Genomic DNA, 19549 nt, shown 5'->3' with positions numbered 1-19549 from the left:
TACTTATGTCCCTTGAAAATTCAATTAAAATATGTAATAACCTTGAGTTACAACTAGGGTGACCAGATGTCCTGCTTTTCATAGGATACTTCATTTTTAAACACCCTATCCTATGGTCCGCAAAGAGGCTCAACATGCACGTAAACTCCGGCTCAGGCACACCTCTGCGGAGGTTCACACCTGCCTTCGGGCAGAACACACCCTTACCTACCTTACCCATTTTCAGTCTTCTTGGTCAGGTTGTGAATCAAGGATCTCTTCAGTTCTCTCTCTTTGCCCCCCTTTCTTCTACTTCTCTCTTCTGTATACTCTCCTTTACCGTATCTGCCCACCTCTCTCTGGGCCTTCCCCATTGTCTACCTCCTATTATCATCTCCATAAATACTTTGGAACTCTGTCCTCTTTCATTCTTGTCTTATGTCCATACAGTGTTTTCTTGCATTTCCCTGGGATGTCGTGGTTACACACTGGTAAAATCCATTGGCTTGTTGGATTCTCTTTTCAATTCCTTCATGTATTTTCCCATCTTCAAGTAGACTCCTCAAATATTTGAAGCTTTTCACAACTTCTAATTATCTCCCCAATATTCCCTCTTCCTTCTCTACTGTCTTTCTCACACACTAATTGGAGTCCCTCCGCCCAAATAGACCCGTTCCCAAGCTTATTTTTTCTCTCTCTTCCCTCACTAACAAATTTCTTTTCCTCGCCTAGCAAGGCCATAACACTATCAGTATGAGTTACCATCATATTACTAAAATGGAATGCAGGAAAATTGGGATACATGGAATAAGCAATGTAAGAAATACATGTACAAGATTTTTCCTTTATGTTTAATAAATCATTACAAAACGTAAGTACAGAAAATAGCAGTGAAAAATACAATAATAAATGTAAGAAAGAAAAAAAAAAAAAAAAAAAAGAATCTAAACTAGCAATCTTCTGCAATAAAGTACCGCCGACACACAGTTCAGAGTTCACTGTCTCATAATGAAGTTGAGAAAGTATGCCCAGTCAGTCATTGTACCAATTAACTGAGCAGCATTAGAAGTGTTGTGAAGGTTCAGTGAGAACTGTCACTATCTCTCCTGAAATAATGGCTTTAAAATTTGGATGGTACCGGCACCGGTATCCTTGTTTACAACCAGTATTTTGCGTTCCCACTGTTCGTTATTTGACAACGGGGTTGCATCGAGTTGCTGCAGGGTATCATCTGTATACGGGAAACACCCACATTCTTAGCAAGCGGTATAAAACAGTATTGCAGAACCCACTTCAGTAAGCGGTATAAAACTACGTTCGTGCCAATTTGAAATTAGCTCATTATCTACATTTACTTGCCTCAAGCGTCAATGTCATCATGTTTACTTAGTGTGTAATTGTTATCTTCATTTTCAGAACTCGTGTCTTCCATAAGAACATTCATTATGGATTTGTTGTCAAAATTTCATACACTTGAATTAGGCATGCTAAATATTCACAAGAATTACACAAACAAGCCTGAATCTCGAACACACACTTCCTGTCCGTATGTACCATAAGTACTTTCCCGCTCATTTCACAGCTGAGAGTCAACGACTACGTAGTCCCAGGTTATGTAGGAACATGGCTGTGTTATCAATGCCTTGAAAGAAGAGCTTCCAACTTATGTTCAGAGCTAGTACGTTTTATGCCTATAGAAGCATTCAACTTTATCCTAGTGAAGTCACAGCTCACTGAAACGGCAGCTACTATTTTCTAGCGACAGTGAAAACGTGCCCGTAGATTCTGCGAACTCTGTCAGCAACAATGATATTGCGCGCCTGTAGTTTCTACGAGCGGCGTCTCCAATGTGTTAAAAGGAACGAGAAAAATCTGCGATCAAGTTCGTGACTAGACAACATTTACGATCAGGTCCTGCTTTTTGTGTCTGAATATCTGGTTGCCCTAGTTACGAGAACCCCTTTACTGATTGATCCCTTATTACGAGCGATTTAAGACGTATAATTTTTTCCACTGTCAAAATTTATGCACTAAAGTGATTATATTGAATGCAATCTATCATCTTCAGTATAGATTTTTCACTGCATGCACTAGCGAAATCTACTATCAACACTCGACGGCATAGCTAAAGTCTATTAGAATGCCCCAGGAAAGTAATAATCTTTCGCTATAAATTTAACCAGACGTGAGAATGGGTGATATGAATAAAAATGAGATGTAACTCGGAAACAAGTCTCAGAGGAGAATTGAGACGGAAGTCACTTGCGAGACAGAACTCGTCATGTATATGAATAAAGTTTGTTTCTCGCTAACGAGACTTGTCTCCTTCCGCTTGAGACAAGTCTCGCACACTGGTTCTGGTATCTGTCAGCTGACGAGTGAATTAATCAGAGAGCTACGAAGAGTGGTTTTGTTGGAACAGATGAAAGTGTTAGATTTAAAAGCGAAAAAGATTGAAAAGCGACAGTGTGTTCTCGAAAAAACAGAAGAACTCATTTCAGTGCAAAAACAGATTTTGCAACGGCAAATTGAAAACATTTTACATGAAAGGGAGAAAAGAGCAGAACAAACAAGTACAACCGAAATGGAACACCCGCCGATATTTTTTTCATTTAGAATAGTTCTTGACAGACTTTTCTTCTTCATCAGTTATGTTTCACTTGGGAGCCTATTCTACCTATTAATATTCAGTAATCACTAGTTCTTATTTCACTTCTTTCTAGGCTTACATAAACGTAGTGGCTCGTACACTTAGTATAATTGAACCCCAGCTTGGGAACGACTGATTTAAGGTTTCTTTTCTTGTACGTTTCCTTCAAGATATTGTGTAAGAAGTTACATTGTATTTATCATCACATTTAGGATCCACATATAAATGCATAATTTTCTGCGGTCATTGAAAGTCATTCAAACACTTTTTAAACACGCTTTGTACTTCATTCTTCACGAATATGGGGAGTTTATTGATCATACCTGTGCATAGCTAGGGGTGTTTCTGCATATAATGTACTTCTTCTACAATTTGTTTTACGTCGCACTGACATAGATAGGTCTTATGGCGACGATGGGACAGGTTTAGGAGTGGGATGGAAGCGACCGTGGCCTTAAGGTACAGTCCCAGCATTTGCCTGGTGTGAAAATGGAAAACCACGGAAAACGATGTTCAGGGTTCCCCACAGTGGGGCTTGAACCCACTACCTCCCGGATGTAAGTCCACAGCCGCGCGCCCCTAACCACACGGCCAACTCGCCTGGTATATAATATACAACCAATACCTATATACTGTTGCATAAACTGTCTAAATTTCAAACTATCAAAACATAGAAATAATACAAAATGCTATCCATATTCATTAACGAATATAACTAACAAGGGAGTTGTTTGATTTCGACCAGACGAATTGCAATGAAACTTAGTAACATGCTGAGCTAAGACATCCGGAACTCAATGGTGATAACCGTTCTGCCGTAAAATAACATTTTCGTACCGGTATTTATTGACAGTAAATTTTTGCTCCAGTTGTACATGGAACGTGGTGTGTAGATGGCAGCGATTTCAATGAAACATGGTAGGATGATCAATTAAGACATCAGAACATCGCTGCATGATTTACGTTATATAGGTTACCCGCAGTGTGACAAAATGAATCACTCTCAACAAGAATCCGAAAGTTTAAGGCTATTTATAGCATGCAAATTTATATACAAACTAGCGGATGTACCCGTGCTTCGCTATGGGACTCTCAGAAAGACTGACTTTGTGGTTTTCCTAACCTAAAATCAACATAGGTCATTACAAAAACGTAAGTATGAATGTAGCGATTAAAAGCAATGCTATCATATAAAATACTCTATCAAATGGAAAGCCGCACGTTTTATCACTTTTAACGAACAGTGCTGCGGTTAGATTGCGGTGCCAATCTAATAGTCCAAAGTTCCAGAGTTGGGATGACCAGGCCACAGATTGCCATGAACACTCATCTGCCATTATTCCGCTAAATATGCACACTGTTCATTCCAATCAGTGCCTCAGAGTAGGGATTGAATAGCCCGAATGCTATGATGATCCAGTGTGTTACGTACCAGTAGTATCAGAAAATTTATAAACCAGGGGAATGGCATGCTAAAGAAGAAAGTTATCTAACTCCCCAGCTACTACCCATCAATATTCAGACAGGCTGTTACACTCTGTACGACTGGGCGAGTTGACCATGTGGTTAGCGGTGCGCAGCTGTGAGCTTGCATCCGAGAGATAGTGGATTCGAACCCCATTGTCGGCAGCGCTGAAGATGGTATTCCGTGGTTTCCCACTTTCACATCAGTCAAATGCTGGGCCTGTATCTTAATTAAGGCCTAAGGCACTCCTAGCCCTTTCCTATCCCATCGTCGCCATAAAACCTATCTATGTCGGTGCAACGTAAATCAAATTTAAAAAAATACTCTGTACGCAGCAGTAATCCTATCCACCGGAGATGAGGGGCAAGAGAAGACACAAAGCACATCACTACAAACAATGGTCAATGTAATGTTATTGTTGATCAATGTTATGAGCTTTCTACATTGTAGGCCTTCACATTTAGTTTTCTTTCGACTCTGTGATTTGTAAATTATTTTATACCATAAATTGTAGTTTCTTATTCTCCGACTTTACATACCGGTTTTCATTAAATACTGTTTACCCATTTTCTCGTTACTCGGCGCTGATATGGACTTAGTAACAAAAATCCAAATTCATGAATATCTTTGTGATCATAGCCATTACGGTAACAATGTATAAGACATGAATAATAGGAAATTTAATACTATATAACCTTAGTTATGTAGCATTCATCGATTACAACTCTAATAAATATTTGAGAATTACATTTTAGGCCTTCCCCTAAACTACCATTTCACTCAGCATGAATAAAATAATTTACAGCCTAGACTATAGCAACTTATTTCCTGACTTTGCATACCGATTTTCATCAAGATAGGACAACTAATAACAACAATACTTGCAAATTAAATTTTAGGCCTTCCCCTAAACTACCATTTTTCTCAGCGTGAATACAATTATTGATAGCTTAGATTGTAGCAACTTATTCCCCAACTTTGCATACCCATTTTCTTTAAAATACGACCACTAATAACATAAATAGTTGAGAATTCAATTTTAGGCCTTCCCCTAAACTACCATTTCACTCAGCGTGAGTAAAATGATTTATAGCCTAGATTGTAGAGGCTCGTCCCCCGACTTCACATACCGATTTTCATTAGACCACTAATAACATAAATAGTTGAGAATTCAATTTTAGGCCTTCCCCTAAACTACCATTTCACTCAGCGTGAGCAAAATGATTTATAGCCTAGATGGTAGAGGCTCATCCCCCGACTTCACATACCGATTTTCATTAACTTCTCTTCAACCGTTTTCTCGTGATGCGTGTACATACATACAGACAGACAGAAATAAATTACGGAAAAGTAAAAAGTGCTTTTTCTTGTTACTGTGGACATGACCGATACAGAAATACCATTATTTTCAAATTCTGAGCAATGTACAGACAAAACTCTTATTTTATATATATAGATGACGAGGATTTCATATTACATATTTTAGCTTCAATTGTAAACGACAAAGAAGTATTAAAAGCCTAATATTTTGAAATATTCATATCCTGTGCATCTTAGTAAAATGGGTTTGACGAGCAAGACATTCTGTTCATGTTGTCAAAATCTAATTTTCACTCTATAGCGCACTGTTTAATGTAACTTTAAAATAGAACTATCAGTGCATTTCTACAGTGCATACGCGAGGTCAATACAGCTGCAAACCACCCAGCTGTTCTTTAGCAATTAATTATAACAATGTCGTTGATTTTAGGACAAAGTGAATATCAGCAATAAATTTAAGACAGGTAGATTGACAATTCATGGAAGTTTCATCGAAATCTGTCCAATCCAAACCAAATGCTTCCCTCGTAGTATTCGGCGCAAGTGAGATTTTGGTGCGATGGTTGAGAAAGAGCAGCATTCATAGAGGCAGCAAATCACTGGCCGAATAACGTCATTATGCGACTCTGTAAAATGTTGTGAAACCAGTTACAGCATATTTTTTCAAGGGCACGAGCCACGGGTTGAAACTTTTAAATAAACTTAGAAACAGTGCAATCGAAAAAGGCATTTGCAGGGAATTTTACGGCACTTAAACATAAATGGGATAGCTTACACCAGGACCAAAGATACTCGCACATTCGTTCAATACCATTTGGCCAACATGTGATAGAGAGCGATAATTTTCAGACTTGAAAAAATATCCTTCCAGATATCAAAATGTGAATAATAATAATAATTGTTACGGAGTTATCCGTGGAATGCAGAGGTGAAAGAAGGTGCGGGCTGGAATGGGTCTAACTACAAGTCCGAAAGATGAATTAAAATTTCAATAAAGGTTATATTTTCAATAGACAAGATTTAACAAATTTTCACTAGGTGAAATAACAATGAAAAATCAGGTACAATTATAACTTTACACACGAAAGCACAAGTTAAGGGATCTTTACAAATTCTGGGCTTTGAGCCCCAAGTTTATAATCCCTGAGCCCTCAGCTCACAACCACAAATTACCAAAGGGCAGAAAACCCCTCATTACATGGAGCACTTGCTCCCAACTTTTAACCTCAAGCCTCCCAGAGGCACTTTTCAAACACAAGAAAGGGCTGACCCACACTCAAACTTTCAAGCCTATTAAAGGCAATACAATGCTTTACAATCACTTGCCATTGAGGCGCAACTTACAAGACTCGTACCCAGCCTACAGGGCCTTAAAAGAAAAAATAATAGGATAATTAAATGGCCCAAAATACCAATATGAATGGAGGCGTTGCTTGCGCTCCTACATGAAACCTTATAAAACCTAAGGGGCACTAGGCCGATGACACAGGGACTATTCCCAAACTAGGGAGGTGACTCGTATAAGAAAATTTTAATACATTAAGAGTAGAAAATCGGTTATGAAAACGTAGTCACCTCAACCCAAAATGAAGGGGAGTTCAAGAGGGTAAAGCACTCTCTATCCCCGATTTACAGTTAAATAATAAGAAACTTTTACATAAGCCGGCACTAAGTTACATTTTTAGAAAGGTAGGTTACATTGAAAAAGTTTCCGACCTTCCCCAAGGGCTAAACTGCTGAGCTAGCACGAAATAAAGATGTTAAAAGGCCATTACCTTGTAGAAGAGCTGCTGGCGGATGAAAGAGGCGCTTCCCACCTCCTGCTATACTTCCATACACTAAGCTAGATGTTGTACGAGTGGCCGAGAGACAAGAAAATCAGCAGTTTTTATACTCTCGGGGAAGATCCGAGACCTTTCATGAATTATTAAGACACACCCACAGTCGTTTATTGGCTAACTAAAATTTACACATCAAAAATTGGGGAAGAAGGACACAATTGGCTGAAAATTGACAGAAATATTTGATTGGCTAACTTCAAAACTGGCGGAAAGAAAAGATTTATATTGCCAACCCACAAATGAAAGAACGAAACTGAGTTATAGGAAAACTTATGAGTATAAAATATCTTCAAGAAAAGTTCCATCACTTCGCACCAGGGTGCATGATCATAGTTTTTGGTAGAGACATCTGTGAGAGAATGTCCACACTTCTTGATAATTAGTAAACAAAAACAATTCGAAATTAACACAGTGACATCATCTGATAAAAGGTTGAATTAACTCAGTTACAAGGTTCAGAGTTTCAGCTGTAGAGGAGTACTTTAAGGCAGAAAATTCAAATGTGCGGCGTATAGGTGTACCAACCGGTACAATAATAATAATAATAATAATAATAGGTAATAATTTTGTGTGGCTATTTCTAGCCTGGTACAGCCCTTGTAAGGCAGACCCCCCGACGAGGATAGGTGTCATCTGCCGTGTTATTGTAGTGGAGGATAGTGTTGTGTGAGAGTTGCAGGAATGTTGAGGATTTAAAGTTAAAATTTCTGACCCGACAGCGAATCGAACCCAGGGGCCTTACTTAATTTCAGTACCAATGACTGTATTAAAATTAAGCTATCATTCACTTCAGCCTTTATTTCTATTGAGTAAAAACTGCTTTCTGCCACAATATTTACGTATTTATTATGAAAACATTTTCTGATTTTGTTTTGAATTTGAATGTTCATTTGAAAGGATACATAAATGGTTAAGTTGGGTTAGGTGGCTATTTCAACAAGGAAAATGGAACTTTTGCAACAGAAACTTATGAAGCAATACTACAATATTACAATTTTTTAAAGAATGAAATTGAATATGCACATTCACATAGTATCGGAATTAGAAACACAACTTACGAGTAAGCCACAGTACAAAATTTATCTGCAAAAACAGAATTCTTTTTTTTGAATTTTTAGCAGCTCTACATACTAGTATTTTTTTTTTGTAATACCGTATAATACCGTATAATCCCAAATACCACTCGCACTTTCCCCCCAAAAAATATTGGTTCTAAATCTTGCGTGTGGGTCGTATTTGAGCTGCTCATTCTCGCAAATATTTACTACGTTTACATGTAGTATTGAAATAGATGAATACTGATACCGTACTCAATATACAAGTAAATGGGCATTTAGGACTTACTGTGTTTAAGTTGCATTCTAGAAAACAAGATTGATTCTTCTCAATACGGTTACAGTGGCATGGAAACACGAAATGTAAGGTAATGAAATACAGTAAATCAAAGAATATGGGTAAATATGAAAGCCGCTGCTGCGGATGCTCGATCGTCATTTGTTTCACAAGTGTGCTGGTATGATGGGTGCGAGAAATACCTGATCTCACGGGATATCGTACTTTGCGAGAGTCGAGACTGTTTGTTACGGAAGTCTACCTCGCTCACATTTGAGTTCCGTATCTGTCCTGTGAAAGTGCTGTCTCGATAGTAAGCGATGGATTCAAAAAGGGGTCTGCGGTCATTTACTGTGCGTGAGAAACTTAAAAGTTGTAAGCGAAGCTGAAATATAAGGAAATCGTACTGTTGGCAGAAAGTATGATTTAATGTTAAGAATTTCATATTTAGGTTCTGTATTGAATCAAGATTTACATCAAAGAAAGGACGATAAGTTCCACCTTTTCAATACTATATATTGTGTGAAAGTTTTACATTTCTGTTAAAACATCACCGGTTTCGACAGATTCTCTGTCATCATCAGCCAAGAACAATTATACAAAGACAAGTTACATTGATCATGACTCTTATATTAAGATTACAATAGTAGTTATATATATGATATGGTTAAAATAGTATTTACATATATAGACTGGAGGTCAGTAAGATAAAAAAGTCGTATTTCTATAGGTGTACACCTTAATATTTCTAATTAAAAGGATTAACTTGTTGATAGAAATTCTGTTCTTGTAATATAAAATTGTAGTAGAGTGTGATTATTGGCTTAGGTCTATAATATTTTAACTGATGATCGGCCGGTTCATTTTTGAAGGGATGTAGCCATGTTTGACACATTGAAAAAGTGAACAAACATTTAGTCATGTGTTGTTCCGCATAAAATATGCGCAATAAAATTATATACAAATTTGAATGGGGCTTCAACTTGGACTTGAGAAAGAAGATTTACTGTATATTAAAATGTTCTATGCAAACAAAAATAGATGCATTAATTTGTCACTGCATGTTGATGTTGATAGTCAAATTGTCCATTGAAAGTTCTATATATCGGCTTGTACTTGGTGTGTTTGTTTATGTTATATTGAGAGATGGACTGAACATAGTAACTTAGGTTCTTGTTAAAGTGGTACTTGAAGATCTTATGATGCAAGTTGTAGATACATAAATTGATTAAGAAAGATCCTGAACCAAGCCAGAACCTATAAGAGATGAAACGCAATTTAGAATTATATGAAAATCGATAAAAGGGGGTAATTTATTATTTATAAGTTTCATATTCCGTATTGATTGGATTCAATGTAATAGACAAGAAAAATGTTCCACCGATCAATACATTTATTGTGAATGAACTATTGCACTAGTACCGGTTTCGGCCCATCTTGGCCATCATCAGCTAGCACACAAATTTACAGTCATTAGACAAAATTACAAAGATGTTATGTTTAGAGCACCCGGATGTCTAATGAAAAATGGAAGTAAAATATATTGCAGTATGTTGCGTTAAAATATCTCTGATTAAAAGTGGTGATGGTTATAATGAACTAAAACCTATTGACTGAGCATGGACATGAGTACATAAACACATTAAAATATATATGCCACATCATAAGACACTAAAAAATATAGCACATTTAACATATTAAAACATGGTATATTTTAAAAACGTCTATTAAAATTTGAGTTCATGTTGCGTTGCATTCATTCTTCAATCCTCTTGTAGTTCTTGTGTTGATTAAGTTGTATTAGGTGATCATCGAGAATGTTCTATGGCTGATATACTTTGTATTGGTATGTTATAAGAACTCTTGTCATTAAAATTTGAAAATTGAGTACTGTGCAATTCAACTGTTGATGTAGTCCAGTAAGATTTATATATACAGCGAGATAGGGTTAAATTTTAGAGCAGTTGGTGGTGACACCTCTCCCGTCTATGCACGTTATATGGTTGTTATCTGTAAAGAAAAGCTAATATGAGTATAGCGTATGTATGAAGGATGTATGTGTGAAATGAAAAGAGTACTTACTGTTGTTGCAATATATCAATAATGTTCATAATAATAACCTAAACATGAATACCACCAATAAATCGAACCTAAACAAACTCAAAAACAAAATAAAACAGAACAATCTACTAATAACAAAAGCCGACAAAGGCAACACAACGGTCATTTTGGATAAGAATGAATACATAACAGAGACTAAAGAATGTTTCCAGGACAACACTTTTTCAATTAAACGCCGAGATCCAACCAATAATATACAAAGGAATTTAAAAAATCTAATCAAGAACACACACTTTATTCTTACCGAAACAGAATCTGCTAAACTTATAACTATGAACCCCCAATTACCATCCGCAAGGGCCTACCCTAAAATACACAAAGAAAATGTACCCATGAGACCGATTATAGACTATAAAGCCAGTCCAACCTATAAGTTATCACAATTCATTCAGAAATTTTTGAAAAAGCATTATTCATTTTTAGCAAACAAAACAATACAAAACTCAATAGATTTTTGCAACAACAGAACCAAAGAACTAAAGATCGAAAAACATCATACCCTTACTTCATTTGATATAACAAACATGTACCCTAACATCCCTATTAAACAAACAGTCAAAATAATTGAATCTAACCTAAAAAACCATAGTAACTTGAGCACCTTAGAAACAGAAGAATTCGTGATTCTGCTTCAATTCGCCTTAAACAATAACTACTTCAGATTTCATGATACCATATATCAGCAACAAGGATTACCTATGGGATCTCCTGCTTCCGGAATATTAGCAGAAATATATATCGACTACCTAGAACACACGTCAATTAATAAAATAGAAAATATATATTTTTGGTGTAGATTTGTCGACGATATCTTCGTAATTATAGATAATAGATTCACTGATGCAGATACTATACTAGACAAACTTAACAATTTAGACCCCCAAATTAAATTCACTAAAGAAACAGAAAATAACCGTACCTTTATTACTTGGACTTAACAATAACCAGGCACGACACTCACTTATCTTACAAGATCTATAGGAAACCCACACACACTTTAAATACCATAAAAAATGACTCCGTTCATCCTAACACACATAAAAGAGCAGCCTATTATATTATGATGCATAGAGCTTTCAATATCCCAATGACAATAGAAGATCGAAATAATGAATTAAAATTAATCCACGATATAGCCAAATACAATGGATACAGCAACGAAATGGTCAACAAAATCATTCACAAAATAAAATCCCAACCTAAAACTAAATTAATCAAAACAACCAAACCGAAAAAAGATTATGTCCTATTTACCTTCAACAACACCAATATATATACTATAACTAATATCTTTAACCCTTTGTTGACAGACGGTACTTTTAAGTACCAAGTTATATTATTGCATGTAAAATATATAGTTCACTTCAAAATACGTAGTTGACCGACGGTACGTTTAAGTTCCATGTTTAAGGATCATGGAACACTTATTGATCAAACTGTTTGCGTGTTTCATATTTCACCTGTTTATTATCGATGCAGTGTTCCAGATTGAGTCATTCAAGTGTGACAATAGTAGTGCTCATTGGATTGTTATAAACAACAAATAAGGTTAATTATTGGTCCTAAAATGTGCTTTATGAAAGTGTTTTGTGATTACTGTAGCAATTTGAGTGGATAGACATATACATTTAGTAACATTACCGTAATTGTATCTTGGACTTATAAGTACCGACGGGCAACTAGGTATACTTGCCTATAGTCCAATCATAACTTAGTATCTGATTTGTTAGGTCGTGCTATAAGTGTACAAGTTATTTTTCAGAGCTTGCGATGTCTGCTCACAGGCATATTTATGTAGATGAGAGAGAGATAAAAGAATTACTGGATATTCCATTGGATAATGATACAGACACAGACACTGAAAGCGATGGTGAAGAATTTGGACCTGGCGTGAATGCATTTGGTCGAGTATTTCGGTAATTTTGGAACATGCTTGATGTGCAGTTTGTCAATGCATACATCATTTATAATGGACTGTTTGAGAAAATAACATTGTTACAGTTTAGGAGATCGGTAGCTTGCGGAATAATGGAAATGAAGAAAATACTACCATCCAAGAGACTGTCAAACATACCGAAGAGGGCAAGTCCACAACAGCAGCCTATTCACAACAAACGTCGTCGTAAAGCAAGTTTTACTGTGGCCAAAGCATTTGTCTTGCAAATCATGGAGCACATTTGGTCAAATATTGAAGTACATGAGGCAGATGCGAAGTGTGTTCCAGTAAACAAATTCAATCAATTCTCAGTGTCCTTTTTGTGGCATCTTTCTCTGCTGCAATGAGAAGAACTCTTTTGCTGAATATAATTGTGTAGATTTATAATTTGGTAATTGTTAATGAGAATGCCAAATAATTGAGTGCTGATTCTGATCAGAAAATATAGCTCTTATGACACTACAGGTCTGATACAATTTTGAGTTTTACCATCTGGTATTTATTTTTTATTATTAATTTTTATTATTTTATTATTTGTTATTATGTTATTTTGGTTATTATTTTATTATACAGCTCACAGTGTAAATACGAATTAATAATACAAATATACTTTGTGTATACCAGATATTGTAAATTTTAAATTTTGTTTGTGGTCACCATTACCTTCAGTTACCTCATTGCTTGACGGTACTTATAAGTACCATCCAAAATTTTTCCACAATTTGTTGAGGTAAAATTTTCGAAACATCAGCTTACTTCTTTTGAGCTCCCTTGATGAGAATTTTACAGGAATTAATATAAAATATTGAATATTTGTAACCTTGGGCAACAAAGGGTTAAGAAGCACAACCTGAAAATAGCATTCAAAACCACACACAACAGCACCAACACTATACAATAATAATAATAAATACAACCAATCAGGTGTCTACCGCATCAAATGTAACAACTGTGACACAAGCTACATTGGACGTACAGGCAGAAACTTCACCGTCCATTATAATGAACATATAAATGCAGTAAAGCACAACCATTTCTCATCAATAGGCCAACCTGTAGAAGAATCTAAGCACAACTTCACAGACATCAATAATGACATGATGATATTAAACATAAACTCTAAGGGCCCCCTGCTCAACATAACCGAAGATTTCTATATTTCTTTGGATCAATACGCTAACCCCAATCATAACATTAACGACATTACAGAGAAAACCAGTATCATCTTTGACAAAGTCATTCCTGCAATAAAAAATGACTATCTCAAATCAGTAAACACACGCATAACAAACCGACGAATCACAAACCTAACCCCGCCCCTACCTTCACAATAGCCACTCCTCCATCCCCTCCACCAACATCCCTCAACAAAGCGAACATGAGCCCCAGACGTACTCGTAGCAGAACACAACAAATCACCAAACATATTGGTACACAACCTCCACAGCAGCAACAGTGAGTACTCTTTTCATTTCACACATACATCCAGGCATTCCTTCATACATACGCTATACTCATATTAGCTTTTCTTTACAGATAACAACCATATAACGTGCATAGACGAGAGAGGTGTCACCACCAACTGCTCTAAAATTAAACCCTATCTCGCTGTATATATAAATCTTACTGGACTACATCAACAGTTGAATTGCACAGTACTCAATTTTCAAATTTTAATGACAAGAGTTCTTATAACATACCAATACAAAGTATATCAGCCATAGAACGTTCTCGATGATCACCTAATACAACTTAATCAACACAAGAACTACAAGAGGATTGAAGAATGAATGCAACGCAACATGAATTCAAATTTTAATAGACGTTTTTAAAATATACCATGTTTTAATATGTTTAATGTGCTATATTTTTTAGTGTCTTATGATGTGGCATATATATTTTTATGTGTTTATGTACTCATGTCCATGCTTAATCAATAGGTTTTAGTTTATTATAACCATCACCACCTTTAATCAGAGATATTTTAACGCAACATACTGCAATAGATTTTACTTCCATTTTTCATTAGACATCCGGATGCTCTAACGTAACATCTTTGTAATTTTGTCTAATGACTGTAAATTTGTGTGCTAGCTGATGATGGCCAAGATGGGCCGAAACCGGTACTAGTGCACTAATTCATTCACAATAAATGTATTGATCGGTGGAACATTTTTCTTGTCTATTACATCAAAAGGGGGTAATATTAGCGAAATGAAAGACTCACCTCAGGTGCCAAGTTGGTGGTAGATATATCGGAGAAGTACTAACAGACTGAATGTGGAGAGGCGGACATTCGGAGGGAGTAAGGTGGGGTGGAGTTACTAAGTAGGGGGAGGGGGAAGAGCGGTGGAGGCAGCACTATGATCGGGTGGGCGCGGACGGCGGTAGGGGTAATATGTAAGCGTGTTATGAATTGTTTTGAAGATTGATCGATTTTTGGGTATGTTAAGATTATTCAATATTTTAATAAACGTATCAAACAAAATCGTAGGTTTTTCAGAGAGGTCATTGAGATTAAAATTTCGATTATGGTACTGATCGAGTGAAATGTAAAACTGTTCAGTTAAATCAAGTATAGGGCCTTTGTTTATTACTTCAATGACGTCTATATCGTGGTCTATGCTATAAAATTTGTGTTTATAGTCGTGCATACGTTGACCTACTGCGGAGAATTTTCTGTATTTAACTGCATTTACGTGTTCTGTGTATCTGATTTTGACTGATCTACCAGTCTGTCCAAGGTAAGTACTGAGACAGTCGTTACAATGAAATCTATAGACGCCCGACTTTTCAAAAGGGTTGGAAGTGTTAACTGAGTTAGAGTTGTGTAAAATGTCTAGGTTTCTATTATTGGTTCTAAAGGAAATGTTGATGTTCTGCTTCTTAAATATGTTTGTAATTTTATGAATATTGCGGTCAAAGGTAAAAGTTGAAAAAGTTTTTGATTTAGTAGTTTCTTTAATTAGGTTCGATTTTGGGCGATGTCTGAATTTACTAATTATATTTTCTATAAAATTCTTATTGTAGCCATTATGAACTGCAATATTGCGTATAGTGTTTAATTCTTTATTAAGGTCTGATTTCCACATAGGAATATTGAATGCTCGGTGTACTAGGCTATTGTAGGTGGCCCGTTTATGGTTAAGGGGATGAGTGGAGTCCTGTTTTATTGTTGTGGCAGTTTTCTATAAATTTTATATTTGAAGGAAGATGGAAGCCTGGTGATAATGAGGTCTAGAAAATTGATGGTATTATTGACTTCGGATTCTAGTGTGAATTTAATATCTGTGTCGATAGTGTTAAGATATGTTAGAGTGGTAGCTGCATCTATAGTACGTTGGTCCATAATAATAAATACATCGTCGATGTAGTACCTGGACCAGAGATGTATGTTGTTAAATGTTGCATTATTGTCTATTTTTGTGTGTTCTAAAAAATCTATGTATATTCCTGCTAAGATGCCGGAGGCTGGTGAATCCATGGCTAGGCCGTCCTGCTTGTATATAATTTTATCAAATGTGAAGTAGTTGTTATTGATTAAAAGCTTCAAGATAGACATAAAATCAGATATCTCAAGTTGACTAATGATTGTGTAGGTTTTGAGGGATAATATGAAGGAGTTTTTCTGGTTTGATACTAGTGTACATATTAGTGATGTCAAACGAGTGTAGAGAGTGATATGGTTGAAGTGTAAAGTCATCTAGTTGTTTAATAAGTTGTAGTGTATTCTTTATAGGTTTCTTAGACTGAAAGGTGTAGTGTTTTTTAAGGAATTGTTGAGTGAATTGTGCTGCTTTATACAAAGGACTAGGTATATAGTTTACAATAGGGCGTATTGGGACAGTCTTATGTATTTTAGGTTGTGCTTTGACAGTGGGAAGTCCTGGGTTCATGTTAATAAATTTATTTTTTTCACTGTCGGTTAGGAGAAAGGATGTATTTTTAAGTGTCTGTTTGAGCTGTCGTTGGATAGCTTGGGTTGGATCTCTGTTAATTGTTGTAAAAGTACTCTCTGTGAAAATTTTTTTGGTTTGGATATGTATTCTGTTTGATTCATTATTACAGTGATATTTCCTTTATCTGCCTTCGTAACGATGGTTTGAGTATTTTTTATTTTAGTTTTGAGTTGAATGATTTTATTTCTATCTTCAAGTTGTGATTTAGTTATATTCAGGATAGGTGATATAAAGGTCTACTTTAATTGTTTATTAGCTTCGTGTCCGAGTTCATCCTATATTTCTTTACAAAAACAATATAAATATAAGTCACCACCTTATCAATACAAAATTTATTCACATTCAGCTAGTAAATATGGTTAAGACCGGTTTCGACCCCTAGGGGGTCATCTTCAGTTGACATGCATAAAAGATATATTTTACAAAAACATCACATATAATAATTAAAACTTTTTTTTTTTGCTAGGGGCTTTACGTCGCACCGACACAGATAGGTCTTATGGCGACAATGGGATGGGAAAGGCCTAGGAGTTGGAAGGAAGCGGCCGTGGCCTTAATTAAGGTACAGCCCCAGCATTTGCCTGGTGTGAAAATGGGAAACCACGGAAAACCATCTTCAGGGCTGCCGATAGTAGGATACGAACCTACTATCTCCCGGATGCAAACTTAAATTAAGTCCAAATGTTGGTATGTATGTCTTGGTACATTTGAGCTATTGTATGTGTCGGTCCTAAGTTTCCCAGCATACAGTGTCAAGGTAAGTAGTTAACTAATATACATCATCCATAAAATTACATACTATTTTTCATGTTATCACTATCTAATTTGGGTTGTACAATGTGGAATGAGATATACATACATTTGTGTAAATTAATAGTAGTAAGTTCAGTAATATACATTAAAAATTGGTTCTTAAATTACATTAATTGATTATTGATCAGTCATATGAAAATGTAGAATTATTGGTTTGGACACTTGTGATTAAAATATTAGTATGCAATACCTTGTTGGCATATATCTTAAATACTAAAGTATCAGTTTATAAAGCCTATTATTCTTATTTTATGTCTTGGAATAGGGTTGAACTTTTAGAGAACTATTTGTTTTGTTGAGCATAGGCATTGGATAATCTTGTTAAATTGGACACATAACTAAAACAGTGGTATATATATACCTTGTTAAACATACATTGCATTAACATTATTAATATGTGGTGCTATATATACATTCTTTGGAGTAAAATAGGGTTAACGAAGTTTTCACAACAGTATTTGATTAGTTATGATGTTCCGATATAATGTAAAAATATATAACTATATACATAATTGCGGTTAGATAAGTATTTGTATAATCTGCTTGCAATTTAGGTAATATTTGGTTGTAATGTCTGGCGATATTTTGGGCAGCTACTGTTGTTAGAGCTATTAAGAGTCTTGAATATTATTGATAGAGCATGTTCTTCTTTTCGTGTGCCGTAATATGTTGAGTTGGTGACATTTGTAAGAACGCGTTGAATGTTATGCGTCCTGGTAGGGTGCACGTTGATTTTATCGTAGCAGCATATATGTTGTGAAAACAAAGTATCTAGAAGTAGAAATAATGAGTGTGAAAATGGTGTGGTATGAAAGTGTAATAGTAAATCGTATGTCGTTTCACTTACGTTAGGTGTTGGAACCGTGCACTCTGTGTAGCTGACTGTTGAGATCTAATGCGTGTTGCTCTGAGATTGTAGTTGGTGACGGTAGAGGGGAGGTTTGGGGGGATGGGTGGAGTGTTAGTAACGAGAGTGGGGTTGGAGGGGAGGAGGTCTTGGAGTGCTTGATTTGAGCGTATGGATTTTTGTTTATTAATTCTTTTAGTAAGGGAATTATTGCATGAAAAAGAATATTGTTTCTGTCTATGTTTTCATTTAAGTTGGAGTTCGGATTGACGTATTTGTCTAAATTTATGTAAAATTCTTCTACTATACTGAGCAAGGGACTTTTTGGATTCATATTGAGAATTTGCATGTCACTATTAATGTCCGTGAAATGGTGTTTCTGATCGTCAATGTGCTGACCCATAGCTGAGAAGTGTCTGTGTTTGACGGCATTTACATGTTCATTATATCGTATTAAAAAACTCCTACCAGTAAGCCCTACATAGCTGGCTCGGCAGTCGTTGCATTTGAGGCGATAGACTCCTGAGTGGTTGTATTTATGTTGTTAACTGATTTGGAATTGTATAGTATGTTGGTGTTATTGCGTGTAGTTTTGTATGCTATTTTTAGACCTTGTTTTTTGAAGATATTGGTTATGGGATGTATATGGTTATTGTTGTAAGTAAACAGTGCATATTCTTTTTTATCTTTGGTGATTCTGGTTACCTTGGTTTTCGGTTGGTTTTTGACTTTGTTGATGATCCGGTTTATCATTTCTCTTTTATATCCGTTTTGTTTTGCTATTTCATGGATTGTGTTTAATTCTTTATTTAGATTTTCCTTTCAAAGTGGAATGTTATATGCTCTGTGAATCATACTATAGTATGCAGCTTTCTTGCAAGTATGTGGGTGGGTGGAGTCTATCTTTATTGTATTTGATGTATGGGTACGTTTTCTATATATGTTATATGTTAGGTGGTTGTTATGTCTGGTTATGGATATATCCAAGTAGTTTATGGTGTTGTTATTTTCAGTGTCCATGGTAAATTTTATATGGGGATCTATTTTATTTAGTTGTTCTAAGATTATGTTTTCATTAGTATGTCTATTGTCCATGATTATGAATGCATCATCGACAAACCTGCACCAATAGATGATATTTCCTATTTTTTTGATTTCTTGGTGTTCTAAATAGTCCATATATATATATCAGCTATTATGCCTGATATTGGTGATCCCATGGGTAATCCTTTCTGTTGATAGATAGTGTCATGGAACTTGAAATAATTGTTATTGATAGCAAATTG

General features: G+C 35.7%; 1 protein-coding gene across 5 annotated transcripts in view; it reads right to left on the bottom strand.

Annotated features, from left to right (window-relative positions):
- Window positions 1-6394: 6394 nt before the first annotated feature.
- LOC136857337 (cellular tumor antigen p53) overlaps window positions 6395-19549 on the bottom strand; it is a 198860-nt gene continuing 185705 nt past the window's right edge. For 4 of the 5 annotated variants that reach the window (XM_067135943.2, XM_067135938.2, XM_067135940.2 and 1 more), the window contains one exon: window positions 6395-10597. Coding sequence is in view for 3 of the 5 variants with exons in the window: in XM_067135938.2 (XP_066992039.2) it covers window positions 10536-10597 (62 nt within the window). In the remaining 2 variants the exon portion in view is untranslated. The remainder of the gene's footprint in view (window positions 10598-19549) is intronic. The other variant, XR_010858529.2, reaches the window with a different exon arrangement.

The sequence above is a fragment of the Anabrus simplex genome, chromosome 1, assembly GCF_040414725.1.
Source record: "Anabrus simplex isolate iqAnaSimp1 chromosome 1, ASM4041472v1, whole genome shotgun sequence".
Classification (NCBI taxonomy): domain Eukaryota; kingdom Metazoa; phylum Arthropoda; class Insecta; order Orthoptera; family Tettigoniidae; genus Anabrus; species Anabrus simplex.
The sequence above is the reverse complement of the archived record's forward strand: the minus strand, read 5'-3'. Positions and strand labels throughout refer to the sequence as shown.